Here is a 21646-nt window from a genome sequence, read left to right on the forward strand (position 1 = left end):
GATCATGGAAAGGGTGTATTGTTCTGGTTCTGACTGTTGAAGTATAGCATATTTTGTTTCTCCTAAAAAAATTATATGGGACTCCATGAAGCCAGAGACACCGATTTGACATCAAAAGTCTTTAGCTGGAATATTGTGAGGGGGCGGGGGGATGATGCTCAGCCGGATAACGTAAAGGAAAAAGATCATATGCAACTTAAATAGGGCACTATATTACTGTTCAAATGTGTGTGTACCTTTAATGTCACACATTTCTCTAAGTCAGTCTAGCTAGTATAACCCAACAGTTAATCTCTTGTAAGGGCAATTGAGACTCACAGGTGAAATCAAGGCACAAAAGGCGAGGTCAGATCAAACAAGTAAAGTTCAGTTAAAAGTCAACAAGATCAAGTCACAGCAGGCAAGTGCTGATCAAGACAGGGGAAGTCCATTCAGAGTTTCTTTTAGGCAAAGGTCAAAGAAAAGCAGGAACTGGGATAGCTCCATTGAGTGAAGCTGTGTCCTGCTTTCATAGCTGTAGAAATACATTGTCTGCAGGAAATACATTGTCTGCTTCTGCAGGAAGCAGAATCCTTTCATAGGCTGACAGGGTGTGTCCTATGGTTGACTCCACCTCCTTAGAGGAGCTGGCTAAGTAGTTAAAGGGAGCTCATCTGATTGTTGACCTCTATCAGGCTTGGGAGATGAAGATACTGCAGAGGACTCAACCTCTGAGCTGGAGGATGACTGCAGCAATTTTGTCCTTACTCAGGATGGCTATTACCAAAGTCCACCCCTAGGGAAAGGAAGCCCAACACCACTTGGGGTAATGGGGTCCTTGCTGGCAGAGAGGGGAGTGTTTTCCCACCCCATTCTACCCACTTGCCTCTGGAAGCACTGTTCACCCACCTGTATTTTAGGACTGTTCCAAACTAAAGACAAAGCCCACCAAAATATTATAGTATATATTTTGGAAAGCAGTTTGTCTGTTTGTTTTCTAGATGCTTACGTGCCTAATAATAATCATAATAATGGTAATAATTTTATTATCTGCACCCCTTGTGTCTGACTGGGTTGCCTCAGCCTCTCAAGATATCATTGCTAAACCTGGTATGAGGGTTCCTGAGATGAGGGTGGGCGTTCTTCATTGACATTCAGGTGCCAGGTGCCATTTTGATTGAAGATGGTGGACTGAAACATCACTTTGATGTGTCTGAGCCTGTTTCTTGACATAGTTTGGGCTGCCTCTTGAGATAGCGTCACCAAATTATACTACCCATTTTAAAACAACAATATATTTTTGATTTCTAACAATTCCCAGGCAGTGCCCGGAACTCCCCACTAGTATTAAACAAATCAAATAATAGGTTGCAAATTAATTAAATAGGTTCAGTATGCTGTCACACAGTCCACATTCCAGCTTTTGGTTTTTATCATTCATTTAGAGAATATGCAATATTCATTTAACTGGGACTATAAATTTAATGTGCAGGTTTGCTGAGACTGAATTATTTCATGTGCTTCCTCCCTCTTTTTTAATACATAAACTCTGGAAACAGAGATCTCGGGAGATTTTATTTCTTGCAGTCACAGTAACAGATGACTTTGGCCTCTCTCCCTCTCGCGCGCCCCCTCCTCGTGCAGTCAGCTGTTCTGCACATGGATGCCAACCACTCTGAAGATCACTGTTTCCCCTCCATCAACTTCTGTGCCTGAAAACGTTCTCATTGGGATTCTGCACCACTTTTTGCTGCATAGTGATAAATCCTCATCCTCAACATTTGGCAGTTTAGGGAACAGTTTTCACAACATACATTTGGTTAACAGCCCTCATATATTTTACTGTCAAGACCGATTTTGCTATAGCATCTCCACAGGCACATGCTCAGTCAGTTTATACATAAAATAATGGATTAGGAGGGGGACATGTTAAGCCATCAGTCCAGTTAAGTAATCATCCAACATATGCATGTAATGTTGCCTGTTCTTATTGAAAGAACGAAGGTCTGATTTTAACACTGAAAGGGGTGCATAGTGAAGAGGACAGATTCTCCTCTCTACAGTGGCTTACCTAACCACAGATATTATCCTCAAGCGCTTATTCCCTCAGCCGAACTTTAATACTAGAAATAATTTGGCCTGGCTGGAAACCATCTAAGGGAAAGTACAGTAGGGATGTGAACCATAGAAAATGGGAAGGTTTTGCGACTTGCATACCCCTTTTGCAATTTCAAATCAGATCCCCTCTTCCTTCTTTATACATTGCTAGGGCAGCTCTGTTTTTCAACACAGAGCACTCCTGTCATCACGTATAGAATTGCTTTGCATTACAATATGCTCTCTGTTATTGAGAATACATGATTGTTGACTCTGCTGCTGATATTTCTTCTGCTTTGTTCCATTCATCCTGCTCCTTTCAATGCGGTATTCCATTTTCTTCTGCTCCCTTGTAATCTTTCACCTTGTTGCATTATTTGTTGCCCCCAATACAGTTATTCCCAGACGGGATATCTGATGAATTGGCTTTCGTCTTGTGTATGTTTGCTGCTAGGCATGATATTAAGCGCAACATTTCTGTATTGTAGGCTGCATTTTTATAGCTTCACTCTGTTCTTCCTGGGAGTTATGTGACTATCAATAACCTTGTGTGAATTATATATTATATTATATTTGTAACCCACTTTCCTGCTGGCACAAAAAGTAGCATTCCAAAAAAGAGCAAACTCTAAACACAGATCAAATATAATAAAAAGCAATCATAATGACAGAACTTGACTGAGAAAAGCACAAGCTCTCTACCTACCTACACATCCTACCGCCACCCCCAGGTCTCCAAAGCAAAATAATTTTAATATTTCCAGAAGGCTGGGAGAATAATGACCAAGTGTGCCTGCTATACAAAAGAATTCCAAAGCCTGTGTAAGTGCAAGGGATGAAAAGGCCTGCCTCACATTTAAAGTTGGGGTGGGGTGATCTGTATGAACAACTGCTCATTCATAAGAGGACACCACAGCTAATACTTCCAGAATGAAAGGCCCAAATCTCCCCATTGCTGTTCTCTGGAAACCAGACAGCTGAGATCCCTCTTGCCAAGTATAAATAGTAAAACAGAAGCTTTGTGTGCAAAGGTCCCTTGTTTAGTTCCCAGCATGTCCAGGTAGAGCTAGGAGATATGAACAGTCTTACATGGATATGGACATTAGCTGAGCATTCACTGTGTATTATATGGAGAACTTGCAACTCTCGTCATTTCTTGGTGCACTTTGTTTTAGCTGTTGTTGAGGTTGTTTTTGGAGAAATTCTTGTCCAATTTATGCATGTGCAGCAGCAGCAGCAGCCTTCCAGCTGGCCGGCTTCACACCCTGGATGTGTTTGCCTGCCTGGAACATCCTTGAACTCTAATAATGCCTCTTGCATGTCTGGATGGAGAACAGGGAGGGCTGCATGGATGTCTGTAGAAATTAGCCTATCCTAGAAAGGTAAAATTTGCAATCATTGCTCTGCTCACTTCCACTTCTGCCCCACCATGCACTGGTGTGTGGTCTTTGGGTGATTTCCCAGAACAGAATGCAGCCCTCAGGATGGAAAATGTTCTCCCTCCATGCTGGGGAGCTTTTGCCAATCACTATAGACAGAACTGAGGTAAATGGACCAATGGCTTGACTCTCTTGCTATGTTCTTCTGCTCTCTGCCAACTCTGTTCTTCCCTATCTTCTGTGTCACCGTCTTTCTCTGCTTCTTTGTTGTCTAAGTTTCAACTTTAAACCACATTAGATAACTTCCCACAGCCTTGACTTAATTGTGTTAGATGCTTCCCAAGAGGCTTTTTTTTAGAAAGGAACCTCTTGCAGTCTTTTTACAAATGGAATATGATAGTCAAATAAAGTCTATGGAGACTTCTCTAAGATTCAACTGATAGTTAATATATGGTAGTCAAGATTTGTGAACATATGGTAGCTAAGATTTAAGAACGTTTTGTGTATTGCTTTCTAATGACAGCCCAGAAAAGATAATATATGCTGGCTGATATGTAGGATATGGTTAACACCAAATTAGTGTATGTTGTTGTTGTTGTTTAGTCATGTCCGACTCTTCATGACCCCATGGACTAGAGCACGCCAGGCACTCCTGTCTTCCACTGCCTCCTGCAGTTTGGTCAAACTCATGTTCATAGCTTCGAGAACACTGTCCAGCCATCTCGTCCTCTGTCGTCCCCTTCTCCTTGTGCCCTCCATCTTTCCCAACATCAGGGTCTTTTCCAGAGAATCTTCTCTTCTTATGAGGTGGCCAAAGTATTGGAGCCTCAGCTTCAGGATCTGTCCTTCCAGTGAGCACTCAGGGCTGATTTCCTTAAGAATGGATAGGTTTGATCTTCTTGCTATCCATGGGACTCTCAAGAGTCTCCTCCAGCACCATAATTCAAAAGCATCAATTCTTCGGCGATCAGCCTTCTTTATGGTCCAGCTCTCACTTCCATACATCACTACTGGGAAAACCATAGCTTTAACTATACAGACCTTTGTTGGCAAGGTGATGTCTCTGCCTTTTAAGATGCTGTCTAGGTTTGTCATTGCTTTTCTCCCAAGAAGCAGGCATCTTTTAATTTTGTGACTGCTGTCACCATTTGCAGTGATCATGGAGCCCAAAAAAGTAAAATCTCTCACTGTCTCCATTTCATCCCCTTCTTTTTGTCAGGAGGCGATGGGACCAGTAGCCATGATCTTAGTTTTTTTGATGTTGAGCTTCAAACCATATTTTGCACTCTCCTCTTTCACCCTCATTAAAAGGTTTTTTAATTCCTCCTCACTTTCTGCCATCAAGGTTGTGTCATCTGCATATCTGAGGTTGTTGATATTTCTTCCGGCAATCTTAATTCCAGTTTGGGATTCATCCAGCCCAGCCTTTCGCATGATGAATTCTGCATATAAGTTAAATAAACAGGGAGAAAATATACAGCCTTGTCGTACTCCTTTCCCAATTTTGAACCAATCAGTGGTTCCATATCCAGGTCTACCTATAGCTTCTTGTCCCATGTAGAAATTAGTGTATAGATAATTATAAATAATTGCCCTTTCCCTCTTCCTTTTTATTGACTAGTGTACTAATGTAACTAAATATACTAGTAAGAAACACTGATTCAGGAAGGGGTTTGTGTCAGAATCCCCTGCTAAAATGTAGGGGAAAACCCTTCATTTTAGCCATGTCTTGAAGTCATTGTGATGTCAGTTGACTGACAGGTAGGCAATCTCATTAGACGAATTCTGATAAGGATCTGGCCAGGGTAGCCAAAAGGTTTCCCACCCCTGGTGCATCCTGCAGTTCTGCTTTTTCTGTGAATGGGGCAGACACAGTATGACTTCCCCATTGCATTTAGTTTGGCTTTCTTGAGTGACAATAAACATGTCCATCTGTTGCTGATTCTTGTACTAGCCAAAATTGTTTCATCAATTTGGGAAGTCTAACTATTTTACAGTTGGTCAAAGTTTCCTCTCCTGTAAAGACATGTGTGTGTACATTTAGTTATGGACCAGCTTTATGAGATTTAACAGCAAAAACTATGCCTTACCCTCAATATATAAAACAATCCAGTAATCACAGGGGGGCACATATATCAAGGATGAGGAACCTATGCTTCTCCATGTGTTACTGGATTACAGCTCCCATCATCCCTGACCATTGGCCATGTTGGTTGGGCTGATGGGATTTGGAGTCCTACAAGAATTGGAGGGCCATAGGTAGTCCATCTTTCATGTAACACTTCTACTTAACTGGTGCAGAAATGGCTTTTAGATGAGCAAAAAAATGCAACTTTCTTTGCAGCCCGTTGTTGTATGTGAAATATTCTTGTACAGCATTAATGAGAATGATAAATAGCTTGACAGGCTGGCCAGGTGGCATGGCTGTGGCATGTAAGGTTGCTGAACAGGAGACCTGGGTATTTGGAGCAAATTTGGGATGCTTGTTTCCCAGGGCTGGCGGAAGTAGAGCATGAAGAGGAGGTGATGTGATTGATCTCTTTAGAAGAAGCTGCCAGCTGGAGTGCTTGCAAACCGCTCCTCCTATTTCTCCTTAAAGTCAAATTGATGGCAGCTTCTGAAAAGAGCTACCATTCACACATTTTTCTAACCATTGAGCTGTAGAGCTGAAAGCACAGTTACTCCTAAAGAGGAGGAACAGCTTATTTAAAGGGTCAGAAAGAGACACATATGGTGAAACAATGGCAGGGAACAGACCCCTGTTCTATGCAGCTGTTCTTTCTAACCTGTTTTTAAAAAATGATTTTGGAGCAGCAATTCATCTTACAGGGGTACATTTTATTTTTCTTATAGTAATTCTCCCTATCAAATATGCAGCCATTTATTTCCCCTCTGGAATTTAAAATGGTATTTTACAACCTCTTACTTCAGTCTAGTTAAAAGTGCTACTTTAATTTTCGAAGGGATTTCTACCCCAGGGTTTTTAAAGTCTTTGCAGTCAAGCAATCATCTAAATTGATGTTATATTTCTAACAAAAAGCTCTTGCATATGTTGTAACACTTCCACCTCCTTCCCTCCCCATTTCACAGTCTCTCATTCCTCTAACCTGTTACTGTGGATGAATTATACATTGTTTTTAGCTCTGCGGTTAGAAAATATATTGTGGTAAAATAATTGAATCTATTACCTGTAGAATTATGGCAGCAATACAAGACAGCATAACTCCCGGCTGTTTGGGAGTGGGAATGCTGTTGACTGAAGGGATTCTTGGGATTGAGTGAGTTTAATATGTCAGTAGGCAGGGGATCCTACAGATAACAGTACCATGTGCTTTGAGTAATATGGGCCTTGAGCAACAGGAACTGCGTGGGAACAATAGGGGTAGAAGAAGCCTCAGGCAGTGCCAGTTAGAACACCAGAGATTGTGCAGAAATAGCGTGTGTAGGGTTTATTGGAAGGCCAGATATGATATCAACAAAAGCTCCCCGCTACTTCTGCAGTATGTATAAGTTCCTCCTATTTTACACACAATATATCTGCTGATTTGTTCCATTACTTCCACTATGCTTAGGATTGTGAATGTTTGTAAAAAGTTAAGTGATACCCTTGGAAGGAACAGGAGGTTCAAAGTGAAGAACGTACCCTCCAACATTTCTCAGATGAAAATAGGAACGTCCTATTTGATGATGATGATGATGATATTTGTACCCCACCCATCTAACTGGGTTGCCGCAGCCACGCTGGGCAGATTCCAACATATAAAAAAACACAATAAAACATTAAACATTAAAAACTTCCCTATAGAGGGCTGCCTTCGGATGGCTCAGGGATCAGATAACTCCATACCCACCAACATTTCTCCTATGAAAATAGGGAGGTCCTAAGGAAAAGTGTAGGATGAGGGTGGCGCTGTGGTCTAAACCACTGAGTCTCTTGGGCTTGCCAATCAGAAGGTTGGCGGTTCGAATCTCCGCGATGGGGTGAGCTCCTGTTGTTCGGTCCCAGCTCCTGCCAACTTAGCATTTCAAAAGCACGCCAAAAAATTCAAGGAGATAAATAGGTACCGCTCCGGCAGGAAGGTAAACGGTGTTTCCTTGCACTGATCTGGTGTCGGTGTTCCATTGTGCCAGAAGCGGCTTAGTCATGCTGGCCACATGACCCAGAAAAACTGTCTGTGGACAAACGCTGGCTCCCTTGGCCTGTAAAGCGAGATGAGCGTCGAAACCCCAGAGTCATCTGTGACTGGACTTAACTGTCAGGAGTCCTTTACCTTTTAAAGGAAAAGTGGGACATTCTAGGATTAAATCAGAAACTGGGAAGGCTTCTGTAAATCCAGGACTGTCCCTGGAAAATAGAGACACTTGGAGGGCCTGCTCACTTTCCTGAACCACCTTGATCAGTCCATCTTTGTTCAAGTAGAAAAGTGCCCCAGCACTTGCCTACATGGATTTCAGTAGTCAGTAGATCTTACTGTATATCACCAAAGGCCATGACAATGACTACATGGATTGCATTAAGCTATAGCTTGAGGTTTCTCTTGATTTTCTTTCTTTCTTTCTTTCTTTCTTTTAAAAAAGTATGTCTGGTTATGTCTAATGGTTAGCTCTAGACTCACTGAAGTGTGAAAGCACTTATACTAGGAACTGGACTGAGACCACTTCAAATCCATTGTATTGTAAACTTGCTAAAGTGCTTTCAGATAACATGGGCTGAATTCTTTCACATAACGTTCCTGATTTTCTCCTGCTAAAAATGTGAGCTAAAAATAGTTTTCAGTGCCCTGGACAGTCATGCTTATTTTTTTTCAAAATGGTAAAAGCAAATGGGTGCTAAAATCTGTTAAGAGTGTTGTGGTGAAAATATATTTATTTTTTAAAACTAAAATATTTTTCAGCCATTTCTCACATTCATCTAGTATGATTTTGATCATTTTCAAAAATAGAGACATCTGTACAGAGTATTAGCTGTACAGCGTATCAATCCATAGTAGAGTTATACTTTGACCTATAGGCATAGAAACAGTAACATTTCAAATTTAAGTAATTCAAACTTATTTTATTAGATATATTATGTTTTTTCACTACGCACATAAACCATATACAAAAGCAAATACTTTGAAAACAATACTTTGAATTAAGCAATATGAATATAGTGTTTGTTTTTGCATGGCCCCACCTTATACTATAGCATTGTTACTATGCATCATATGCTTTTTTTTTTTTTGCTAAGACCTGATTAATCATTCTGCTGCTGTTATGGACCATCTCTCTCTCTCTCTCTCTCTCTCTCTCTCTCTCTCTCTCTCTCACACACACACACACACACACACACACACACACCATGGCAAGGGGTCCTTGTGACTAGTGCAATCTATGTAAAGAGGCTTACTATTTTGATCGCCCATGAAAATGCCTCACCTTCCTGAGAGATGTTGGCATAGAAGCTTTCCACTCAAAAGAGTCAATCTACATGATAAGATCTCTTAATATGTTATGACAGGGTTGACTGAAGTTCCTTCCATGCAGAACTCAATGAATGAATGACTGTAGTGAATGAGGCAACCCCCATAACTGATTTAGAACACTGGTGCAGATTTTTTGTGTGAATGTCCATGCTGGTCTACAAAACCAAAGCTGCATGTAAAACCAGATAGATTAGTCTCTTAGAGTAACTAGTGTGATTACAAACTATTAGTGCAGCACACTGGTATAAGTGAATTAGAGGATTGCTACATATTCTTCAGTAGAAAATACCCTAACTCCCAGATAAGGAAGATTTGTCCATATCTGAGAAGGTAATCCGAACTCAGGCTGCTTACTGTCTATCAATATTAGGAAAGAAGTAGGCAGAGAAGCTGCTTGGAGTTGGGATTTTATTTTTAAACATGAATTTCCATATTCACATGCTAATGAATGCAAAAAGGAGGAAAATTTGAATGTGTAAAAGCTATAAAAAGGGGGGGGGAATCCGGCTGCTCTTACAAGATCATATTTTCGCTTCAACGACTTAACCTTGGGTCTCCTTTGTCTCTTTCTGCTGAAAAGGTCTCATTCGATTGCAAGAGCTTATTAAGGCTCCATCGCGGTACAACCTGCGACTAAAAATCCGCCAGTTACCAGCTGACACAAAGGATGCAAAGCCCTTGCTCAAGGAGATGAAAAGAGGCAAGGAATTCCATGTCATCTTTGACTGCAGTCATGAAATGGCAGCAGGCATTTTGAAACAGGTAATTACACCCCTTTCCTAAATACAACTCTAAGGTAAGCCAGAGACGGTATTGAAGTGAAGGTTTGGGAAACCTAGTTATGATGATGGAACCCTGTTAGCAGTGACCAGAGTTATTGTCACGGCACATGAAACATTGACTCTGGAATGCTCAGCCTGTGGCCCCTAGGGCTGCACGAGGCCCTCTACCTAATTTCATGAAGCCCTTGCCCTAGTTTCAAAAGCCTTCTGTCAGTGATTAGTTCAGACCTCTGGAAAGAGCAATCTATTGTTCCTCCACCAGCTTGCTGGGTGGGGAGCAGTTGAGAGTGATAGTGCGTGCGGGTGGGGAGAGAATCAGAAAGACAGCCGACAGAGGTGGCAGAAAAGAGAGTAGCCTGAGCCACCTTTGGTTTGGTGCCCCATGTGTCTTCTGCTCCATCTATTGATTAGTATATGGACCCCAGCAGGTTGCCCTAGAGGGAATGTAGTTCTCAATCATTCCAGGATGCAGTCTGATGGCACATGAGGCCACCACTTTGTTGAAGTCTGGATCTATGCCTGGATAGGAGACTGCGATATAGAGGTGTGATATAAAAGTAGGAAAGCAAAGAAACAAATATATGGTTTCCTGTCCCTGCACTAAACCAATGCCAAAAGCAAAGCAAGGGAAAAAGGAAAACATTCATTCCTCAAATGGCTCTTGAATTCCGAACCATAATATGCAGGAAAGGTGCCTCTATATGCTACCAGAAGTATTCTAATAATGTGGATTGTTTACTTTAGTCGGGCAGGCTGCTACCCTAGAGTAAAACTTCCTGATTTATTTTCACCTCTTCTTCATCCGACCATTGTTACGTAAAGCCTCAATATATCTAAATTGGTGTGGTCAGATTGCTTGCACTCCACAGTTTCATCTGTTTGGATGTGGTCAGCGTTCACCAAGAACCTCTCCCCAGTCACATCATAACAACAGCAGTACTTAAAAATGTTGGCACCACAGAGAGTTCCAAGTGAAGAGGAGAACATTTCTAGGAGGTCTGAACCTAAAAGCACTGAGAAAGTATTATGGTCTTTAATATAGACCCAATATTGGGACATGTGCAGGCTCCAGAGCGCCTTGTATGTGGTAAGGGTGTTTTCGAAAACAGGTCCACATCATGACATTGGTGAACTGGATCCCATACTGACTTGCCCACTAGAAGGCAGACCTATTTCCATCTGGGCTTGAAGTGAGTGACACTGCTGGAGGAGAGCAATGTAAACCTTAAGCTCTTCATTCAAATTAGCAGGACAGATTTATTTGGGCTGGGTCTGAGTCACGTGTCAACCTAAGTCTTGGTGTTTTCTACAAAATAGTTATTCACAAAGTCACAAAATGTGCATTACCTTGGTTTTATTACGATATCTCGTTTATTGGAGATGGTAGTCTGCTCTAGAAGTTTGTATCTTGCAAAGAGGTGGGTAAATATGTGCACCTTTCCTTTCCTTGAAGCTTTTGTTTGGAGACTGCCATTGTTCAACCACCTGAGCAGTGGAGATGGAAACTAATGAAAACTTACGGTACTTTGTCTCCTCTGTCCCGTGGTCTTACTTGTGTTCATAAATACAGGTGAGATCTTAACTTTTTAGTCTGTTCATGGGAGGAGAATTGTGCTCACAGAAGGGATCCTCTCAGCAGTTCTGCCTCCGTTCACAGATCAAAAAGTTAAGATCAAAGCCATACTTTTGTTGGATCGCAGCCTAAAAGTGCAACAAAAATTGCTGATGTCGTTTGAATATTCATACGCTTTAAAACACTTGAGTCCAGAGTGTTTACTAGTTTTGTGCTAGCTAAAAACCCAGCAACCTGAACAATAAGTTAGTCCATCAGCCAAGTTGCATTATTTATAATGGACCAATAGGTTGTAGGTGAGCAGCAACTGTGGCTTTTATTAGTTTCTCTGTCAGCAAAAACAGCCCTGTACTATATAAGTATTAGAGCAAAGTGGAACCCTGGATTTATCACTCCCATCTCCTTTACACAGTAAAAAGATTTTCTTTGCTGAATTATCTCTTTCCCATCTTGCTTATTAATGGCAAGGATTTGTTCTGCCTAATGCTCCAGATATACAAAACCAATTCTCAGGCTACTTCCTTGAGCAGATCAGGAACATTGACTTGAATATATGCAGCCATGGATTTACTTTTCTTAGGAGTGCACTTTTTGAATATGAATTATTTTGTTAAATATTTCTTTTCTTTCCCTCTTGATACTCAAAGCACTCTAGTTCATTTAATAACACAAGTGTCTGTGTCTTTTTAAAAATTAGGCTTCGGCACTGATATGCAAAGTGCCCCCATACCTTGCCATCCGTATTTGAGTTGATTATGTGTGTAACAGCATGATGAGAGTTTCATATTCTGAATCCATGCTACATATATTTTGCAATGAAGAGCACTGCAATGCATTCAGCTGGATGAAGGCAGTTGCATTTTAATACTCCTATTTATTTTCACACATCTTATGCAAGTTGGCTTTAAGACTTAGTGGTGTTGTCTAGAACCAAGCCTTGCATTCCCCCAAGCCTCTGGTGTAGGAAAAGAGAAGAACAAGCACTGTTCTCTTCGCTGACTTCCTTCCTTGGAGCATGAGGTGGCATAGCATAAATGCCTGCTCTGAGTTGCCCCCTCTCATGCTCCACGGTCTTTGATGTGGGGAAAAAGATGTAGAAATTCTGCAACTCTGCTCTGGAATCTCAAAGCAAGCAAATTAGCAGCCTTTTCTGACCTTGCCTTCTCCGTTGAAATCTTAAGAGGCTTGTGAGCCAGGGTCTAATACATTCCTGGGGTATGACTGGACTGCATCTGACCTCTAGCCCACCTATCCATGTGGGTAGGTGAGAACATTACCCTTTCCTTCTGCTGTAGCTTAAGAGCCGGAAAGTGGCAGTCTGATGCACTTGCATGTTTGTAATGGAGAATGAAGCCCACTCTGGGGTTTTGGTACAACATGGAATAGACTTCCCTACCCCTAATCTATATGTGGTGTACATTCCCATCACTGTGTAGCAGTCCTAGATGCTGATTTTTCAACCCTTCCTCTTAATTCTTAAAAATCCATATCAGAAGATTAAAGTTATTAGCCATAAAGCGTGGTGCTGATAACACCAAGATTGCAGGTTTGAACCCTGTATAGGACAGCTGCATATTCCCGAATTGCAGGGGGTTGGATCAGATGATCCTCAGGGTCCCTTCCAACTCTACAATTCTATGATTACTTACCAAACAAAGAAGACGGGTACAGTGAGGCTTCAGGGATATGCTTTTAGCCCCAGCCTCTGAGGTCACACCAATTTCCCCAGACTCGCACATGTTTAGGCTGCAGCAGGGAGCCTCAGGGAGCTGTGAAGGTGTTCAACCTAAACTAATGAAGTAAGAACCACAGGACTTTGGCAGCAGGGCTGAAAGTGCTGCCCTGTTGTATCAGTGTTCTCTTTTGATAAACAAGGCCTGAAATAGGCTGTTCTTTGTGCTTCTGTTTGATTGTCTCTTGGTCATCAGAAAAGCCTTAATTCCTCTGAGGAGCTGCCCTGTTTGGTGATCTTTCAGGCATTCTTCTCTGTTTTGCCCGTCCGCCCCACAGAGGGAAAACACTGCAGAGAGAAGGTGTGACTCAATCACAGGGATGAAGCAAGGCACCTTCCTGATTCTTGTCATTCAAGACTCCTCAGTGCTCTTTTGTGCACCTCTTTACAGATTTATTTAGCTTCAATTTCAGCTCATATATTCACAATAGCTCTTCCTATTTTCATCCATTTGTCTACATGACACCATCTTGGTGGATGAAGGAAGTTAGTTCTGACCACGGCAACATTAGACTCAGTCTCACTTATTAATCCAAGAAATGATTATGGAAAATCTAAACTGCACAGCTGAAGCTGATGTGCTGCTTAGAAAGATTTGGAAATAACACCGGGGAGTTGGAAAGTAGCCCTGGTGCTTTATATGAGCCATTAATGCTTAAAAAATGTGCCTGCAGTGCTTGAAGCTTAAGTGCTGCTTGTGGGGTAGGGTGTTGAAGTGTTCTGTGTTTGCTGCCAGCCTTCAACCTCCCTTTTAATTGAGTAATATTGTTCACTTGGAGTAACTCTACATTTTTCTCATTACGTATCCTTTCTGGTGAAGACGTATAATAAATACAATTAATGGAACAATTCTTGATTCAGATTTTTGGTTGGCAACTGAAAGCTCCCATTAATATGTAAAACTGTAAGCTTCTTTCACATTTGCAGCCCTAAACAGTTCACTAATAATCTTTCTATCAGCAGATTTGCTTCATAAATTCCTTTAATAGCAAGTAATCTGCTCCAACTGCTAAGGAATGATTTGCTTGACCTAATTTTAATATGATTCCAGCCCTATAGTTTCATCCCAATGGTATTCTTCAGAGAGCCTTTCATTATTCATATAGGTGTGATTAAAAGCAATGCTATGTGTAACCTTAGAAATATTAAAAGCAATGTTATGTAACTTTAAAATAATAATAATAATGTGTGTGTTTGATTCCCCCCCTTCCCTTTAGGCTTTAGCAATGGGAATGATGACAGAATACTATCATTACATCTTTACCACATTGGTAAGTAGCTTATAGGAATCTGCTGGCGGTCTCAGACAAAGGCCTTTGGTTTCTTAATTATATTGCTTGACAAAGTGAAAGTGGTCTCTCAGGAATAGAAGAGAAAGAAGTACTGAGTGTTTTCTCCTCTTGATTTTGATAAGTTTCAGCGGAAGCTCTGGAGGATGGTTTAATTAATGTTCGTAAGTATTATTCTGGAAAACTGACACTCCTTGCGACGAAATTGGAGGGCAGAACTGATTTTACAGTTTTGCAGACAGTTATTTGTTCTGGAGAAACACACAGCATGCAGTTCAGAATGAGCAGATCACCTCTCCCTTCTTTTTGGAGGAGACTTGTTTGATCCTATTTGTTTTGCAATAAAAAAATGTTTGTCAACACCTGGGAACATTTCCGGTTTTTAGACAGCTTGTTGTATTTTGGCTCTTGTAATTAGATGGGGGAAAGTTCTATCTGAATAGGAATAGCTTTGGTCCCCTTTGTAAACCTGGTAGCCACTTGAAAGAATAGACAGGAGCACGGAGGAAAGTCTCTAACCATTTGCCTCCCTAAGTCATAATGAGATCGTGCCAAAAATCTGCATTCTAGCTTTCTTGTATTCCAGTTTTTGCCCCACACCCTTAGAGGAACTCACTAACATACAGGCAGGACTTGGAGCTCACAAACAACCAGAAAACTGCAGTTGTTAGGCTTTTAATAGATATACATTATAGGAAACAGAGGAGACTCTTGGAGTCCCATGGACTGCAAGAAGATCAAACCTATCCATTCTGAAGGAAATCAGCCCTGAGTGCTCACTGGAAGGACAGATCATGAAGCTAAGGCTCCAATACTTTGGCCACCTCCTGAGAAGAGAAGACTCCCTGGAAAAGACCCTGATGCTGGGAAAGATGGAGGGCACAAGGAGAAGGGGATGACAGAGGACGGGATGGTTGGATAGTGTTCTCGAAGCTACCAGCATGAGTTTGACCAAACTGCGGTAGGCAGTGGAAGACAGAAATGCCTGGCGTGCTCTGGTCCATGGGGTCACGAAGAGTAGGACACGACTAAACGACTAAACAACAACAACAATAGGAAACAGAACAGCAATCCTGAAAGTTTTGCAATAGTTTCTAGATCCATTCAAAGGGTTTTCACATTTGAAACCTTAAATTCTGCCTGCATCCAGAGTGTCCGATGGAGCATTCCTTCCTGTGTGGGGAAGGGCCATTGCTCAGTGGTAGAGCATCTGCTTTCCATGTGGAAACTTCATTCCCTGGCCTCTCCAGGTAGGGCTGGGAGGAACTCCACCTGAAACCTTGGAGAGTCGCTGCCAGTCAATGTAGACAGTCGTGAGGAAGAGATACCAATTGGAAAAGGCAGCTCATAGTCCCATGCACCCAATGAGGCTTGTATTGTGTGGAAAGAATGAGATGACTAGAAAGGGACATGCATCCTCATTCCAGTTAGCAGCCTTCTGCTGTCAAGCAGCATTTGTTGGTTTTGATATGTCTGTGAAGTGGAGGGGAGAGAGAAGCCTAGCAAATTAAAGTGGATTTCAAAATGAGCCACTTTCAGATGCTGCTGCTGCTGTAAATGTCAGCCGTCTGCTGCATACTTTATCGGCACAGATTTCTTCTGGATGTTCCTGCTGGAGATCCTGAGTGATCCAGCGGTTAAGCCCAAAATAATGGCAAGGAGGCAGATGGTGGCAGTTCTACGGCTGATTGGACCAAGCCTAGTAAACTGGCTTGCTGGAAGTCTGTCTCTCTTGAGTTCCTTCGAAGAAAGAGCAAGGGGCCAGGCCAACCCATAAATGAATCGAATAAATAATAAAATAAACATGCCATAAAAGTTCTGCACTTCATGATCAGGCTTCTGGACTAATTACATATCCCCATTTGCTAATTAGGTCTCGGGAGCAGGCTGGTGGGAGGGTGGGTGTTTTGCCCCCCTGGAGAATTGAATGTAAACTTCAGCAGTTGACAACTGAGGATAATTTGGGACATGCCAGGAGATGATAGATTTTTATGCTCAGCGGAGCCATGTAACTTCTATCACTTTTTGGCTCCTCTGCTTTATTAATTACTTCTTACCTGACACAGCGAAAGTCGTGTCCAATAAATTTTCTAGTCACGCTGTTTAGCTGTGCTGTTTGGAAGTGTACTTTCCCATGATTGATTTGGAGCCTAATGTAATAGCTCATTAATTCTCTGAACTGTTGTGCATATTTATTATAGTTTTGAGTAAACAGGAATGTGTTTAAATTACATAATTATTTATGCTATTGTCCAAGGTAGTCTGGAAGCCACCCAAAATTTAAAAAGTCGGGGGGGGGGAGAACTTTGGGGCATTATTTCATGCAGTTCTGCACCTAGCCAAACCTGTTTCCCTATACTGTGGAGGAAATTTGCCACCTCCTATCATGTCTTGGTCATGCCATCTCTTAAATTGTTATTGAGAAGTGCCAGACACTTTTGCACATTCACTTCTGTTCTCTCCTCCTAAAACACTATAGTCAGGAAGATGGACTGAGTCAAACTATATGTGGTAGTGTGGGTATGTATACTGGAAGATTAATGTGTGATTGGACTATATCTTGCCAGATAGGTAATTAGGTCTTGGCACTTTTCAGCTGTGTGAAAATACTGTATAATTCTTACTGCTTCTTCTCCCCCCGCCCCCACCAACTAAATAGTGTCTTAAAACAAAGGTGGAAGGGCAGCTCAGTGTTTTGGAAAGTCACTGTGCATTGTAGCATAGACCCAGAAGAAGCATCTACGTGACCTAGTCACATTGTGAAAAATGATACTATAAACTCTAATTGGAATTTGGAATGTTAACTATCTCTGAGATTAGCTTGGGTTCTTGCATTAACAATGAACAATTAATCATATGCCACTGTCTTGGGGGGGGGGGCTACTGCTGTGCCTTCTCTCGTTCTCTCTCTCTCTGTGCGTGTGTGCACTGTTCTGTCTGTCTGTCTGTCTCTCCCTGCCTTTTACTGAATAAATAAGCGCATCTTGTTTGATCCCTACCAAAGCACTGCTGCTTCAGAAACTAATAACAAAATTTCAGCCTTTGGCAAGAAAAGTAAAACTTCACCTTTCCCATACAAAATTTTTGTCCAGTTAATAGAAGTGGACTGTACTCTTTTTATTTTGTTGATATGTTTTCCGTTTTCCATATCTATGCTGAACAAACTAGTTAGAGTGGTACCTTGGTTTGCATACGTCTTGGTTTGCATACGTTTTGGATTACAAACATGTCAAACCCGGAGGTGCGTGCCCCGGTTTGCAACCTTTTTTTGGATTACAACACATTTTTTTTGGATTACGAACAAATTTTTTTGGAGGCCCCATTGGAGAAAGCACACCTTGGATTACAACCTGTTTTGGTTTACAAACAGCCTCTGGAATGGATTATGGTTGTAAACCAAGGTACCACTGTATGTAGCCCTATTCAGGTATTCTCCCTCACACAACTGACAATTTTGTGAGTGGCAGAATGTTGCAAAAAAAAAAAAAAGGGAATATGGTTCTGCTTGTGAATTTGTAGATTTTAGCACTGGAGAAAATTTGTTGAACTTGGGTCTTTCTATTATTTTCCTGCATATAATATCTGATATCTGACAAACCACTGAAAACAGGCTTATTAAAGCAGAAAAGCTTGCCTAATTCAGGTTTATGGAATGTTAGTAAACAATGGAGTATGCAGCTCACTGACTTTGCTTGACTTTTCCACATATTGTTAATGGCTATTCAGGTTCGTTTGGGCTCTCAGTGCAGATGTAGGTAATCAGAAGCAGTATAAATTAGTCATTTATTTTCATGTACATGTAACGTTGTTAGCAATTAATTCAATGCACAGTATTCTGGACTTTTTGAGCACAGTTTATTATTCTAAAGTCACCATAATTGCATTGGAGAGGGCAATAAATACTTGTTTGAATGGAAAAGATTCAGGATGCGTAATAGCAACTACAAATGTCCATCCTTTCTTCTCTTCCTTCAGGACCTCTTTGCTCTTGATGTGGAGCCATATCGGTATAGTGGGGTTAACATGACTGGATTCAGGATTTTGAATACAGAAAACAGCCAAGTGGCATCCATCATTGAAAAGTGGTCCATGGAACGATTACAAGCACCTCCAAAGCCTGATTCAGGTTTGCTGGATGGATTTATGACGGTAGGAGCACAATCTACAGTTTAGTTCATATGGACCTACAAATGTTTTAGAATTTCAACCTTCCCTTTAGCTGTATAGTTAGTTTTATTACACATTTCCTTCTCAATGCTTTATTTTGCTGTCTTCAACAAGATGCCTCATCTCTCAGTCTGTGATATCTGAGAAGTGAAGCTGAGCAAATCACATGAAGTATATATCAGAGTGTTTGGCCTGAATCATGCAACTCGTTGTGGAAGCACCAGATACTAAGATTAGAATTTCACTGTAGTACATATATATTTTAAAAGAGGGTTGGGGGATCTGTTTTTAGGAGGCTTCATGTAATCTGCCAGGGAAATTTGGCTTTTAAGTTTCTGTTGTAATTTATCTGGGTCTGAGTGAACTTCTACTGATGTGAAATGGGGGTTTACTTTCATACTGTTAAACTTTCATGATGGCCAGATGACTGCAAATAAACAAAACTACTAAGATTGGAAGGTTAAGGTTTAGTACTGGCATGTGGGCACAGAAGTATGGGCTGCCTTTATTTTTCCTAGAAGGCTTCACAGGAATGACACTGAGTGATGGAATTAAAAAAATGGTGCCTCTGATCCAGCAATTTTCCAGGGGGGCTGCCTTCTTTCATGCACACCTTGTGGCATTCTCAAAATTTAAGCTAGGCTCTTCCTTAAGGGGTACATGAATATTGTGGTGGTGACAATGGGGGAATAGAAGAGTTTTCATCCATCCTTCATTTAAATCACAGTAAATGTCTAATAGATGGCCATGAAACTCTTGCAGTTACGTTCCACACAATAAGCACAACAGCACCGAATGTGCTATCTGGAGGAAACATCACATTTCCCCAGGTGTAATATAGGTGTGAATGATTGATGGGGGTTGCACTGGTAATATGGACATAGGTGCACCCTCACACATGCACACACTGCCAAAACATTGGCATACTCTTCTATTTTAGATTTGACTTCTTTCAGTCTTAGTACATACTTTGCTGCATTGGGTTTTTGTAAAAGGGTAAGATTTTGTAATTTAGCATTTAAGTCTCTACATTTGCAAAAAAAAAAAAAAAGAAAGAAAGAAAAGAAAAGCAGGGGGGAAGTGAATCTTTTGCTTACTAGATAAAGGGTTATTGTCAACACTGGGAGCATTCCCATTTGTTTAATGCAGTGGGCTTATATTGCTTATACATTTCATGTTCTCTTTTTCTCCTGATGTTGTAAGGCAATAGGAATCTCGGCGCAGTTCCTTGTGTCTGAAAGAAAGACCCATTATTGGTGGTGCTAACACAGTCATTTGTCACTATATAAGATTCTAGAGCTTATGCATTTTTCCCTTGGCTTTATCTCTGAGCTATAGTAGGAAATAAAGAAAAAAGGAATTGGATTCGTTTATGAAGTCTCATGGCTCAGTTAACCCCTTTAATTGGTTCCTAGGAGCTATCATCTGAGTCCATCTATTCAGCTGCACAGTAATGAATGTTTTGCGCTTTCTGGGCAAGTAGGGTGGCAGTGGTATAAGGGAGAATTTCCAAAGTTGCTTTGTTAGATGTTCCTCTTGGCTATCAAAAGCTTATCTTCAGATCTATTGCTGACAGTGTGGCAGCAGCCAGTGGGCTTTGCTGTGCCACAAGTTATGGATTATTCTCCTGTTACTAGCTGTAGGTCTCTCTTGTAGGGAAAGGAGTCCAGGGAGCCACAATCAGATGAGCTCCTCCTGCACTCCTGGCTCTTCATTATAGAACAAGATGGGAGCTAACATGAGATGCATTGTAGTGGAACAGTGCTATTTCTTTCATGTGAACTGTCCATTCATCTCATGGGGGCAGAGGGAGTCCAGTTGCACTTTGTCGTTGTCAGATGATGTGCTTTGTTTACAATTCACTCACCCTTTTTATGAGGAAACATATGACGCTCTCTGATGTCTGCATTCCAGAAAGGTTTGGTTCTTTATATTAGAAAGTACATAGGAAGCTACCCTATACCAAGTTAGACTGTTGTTCCATTTAGCTCAGTACTGTCTGTGTTGATTGGCAGTGACTCTCTCCAGTGTTTCATAATGGGGGTCTTTCTCAGCCCCACCTGGATATGCTGAGGGATTGAACCTCGGGTCTTCTGCATGCAGAGATCAGATGCTCTCCCACTGAGCCATGACCCTTAAGTGTCAAAACTTAAGTGATTCCAAGTTACTTTTTGTTTAGACAAGGCAGGGGCGAGTAGAGAAGAGTCAAATGCCACCAGCCTTTTACATACAGTGGCTTTTTATATAACATTGAATTTGTTCTACTCTTTAAACATTTCCTACAAGGTGCTTGCCCTGTTCCTAAAGCAATGCAAAGATCTTATCAGATTAGGATTATTTTTTTGGTGGGGCGGGGATTTTTCTTCTTACAGCTATAACAAAGAAGCACTATTACGGTGACAGAAAAGAGCTAAAATGCTGCCGCTAGGGACCTAAGTCTTGACGGAAATTCAAGAAAATGGTTTGCAACTAGGATTTTCAAGCTAATTTGCCATGGACAAATTGCTTAAATACTTTCGTCATGTCTCTGATTCCCCCAACCACTGCAGTCGTATACAAACACTTATTCAATCTACCTCACAGCATGTCTGAGAGATTAATTAGCCAATGCTGGTATGATACTTAGAAAATCTAAACCGCTGCATCATTATTAATAAGGAAGTCAGAGAAATTGTCATGCTTCCAACTGCTGTCTAACTATAGAGCTGTAACCAGAAAAAACTTTTTGAAATAAAATGTGAATTCTATATATTCAGTAGAACTGTTTTCTGGAGAATTAAAAGCATTTGAAAGAATATAAAAGAAAATGAAGAGTGAACAATAACCATGTTTGTGCAGTTCGAACAACATGTATGAAACAAGATATTATTTAATCTGGCCACCTCTAAAGAAGGTGGAATTAATTCACTTCTGCAAAAAATGTTAAGTCTAGTTGGCTTGACCTCAGTGTTTCTAAGCACCCATTTCTATACATGTGAGGCCATTCAGGATCTCATAATGTATTTTATAAGTGAAATTGCTAATTTCAGTATCAAAGAGCATCCTTTTTCTGTCCATCAGTGAGTGGAATCTATTGCAAGAACAGTGCCCTGTGGGGTACTATCTATACATAATATATCCAGCAGTTTAGGATGCACTCTGTAGATATAAATTATTATTAGAGCATGTTTCCAATTTAATTGG

At 41.1% G+C, this 21646-nt stretch overlaps 1 protein-coding gene across 4 annotated transcripts in view; it reads left to right on the top strand.

Moving 5' to 3' along the window:
• GRIK2 (glutamate ionotropic receptor kainate type subunit 2) overlaps nt 1-21646 on the top strand; it is a 461921-nt gene that overhangs the window by 192024 nt on the left and 248251 nt on the right. For all 4 annotated transcript variants that reach the window (XM_081856954.1, XM_081856951.1, XM_081856953.1 and 1 more), the window contains exons 5-7: nt 9501-9682; nt 14225-14278; nt 18272-18445. In XM_081856954.1, the coding sequence (XP_081713080.1) occupies nt 9501-9682; nt 14225-14278; nt 18272-18445 (410 nt within the window). The remainder of the gene's footprint in view (nt 1-9500; nt 9683-14224; nt 14279-18271; nt 18446-21646) is intronic.

Source organism: Podarcis erhardii, assembly GCF_964252035.2.
Source record: "Podarcis erhardii genome assembly, chromosome: 3".
Classification (NCBI taxonomy): Eukaryota; Metazoa; Chordata; class Lepidosauria; order Squamata; family Lacertidae; genus Podarcis; species Podarcis erhardii.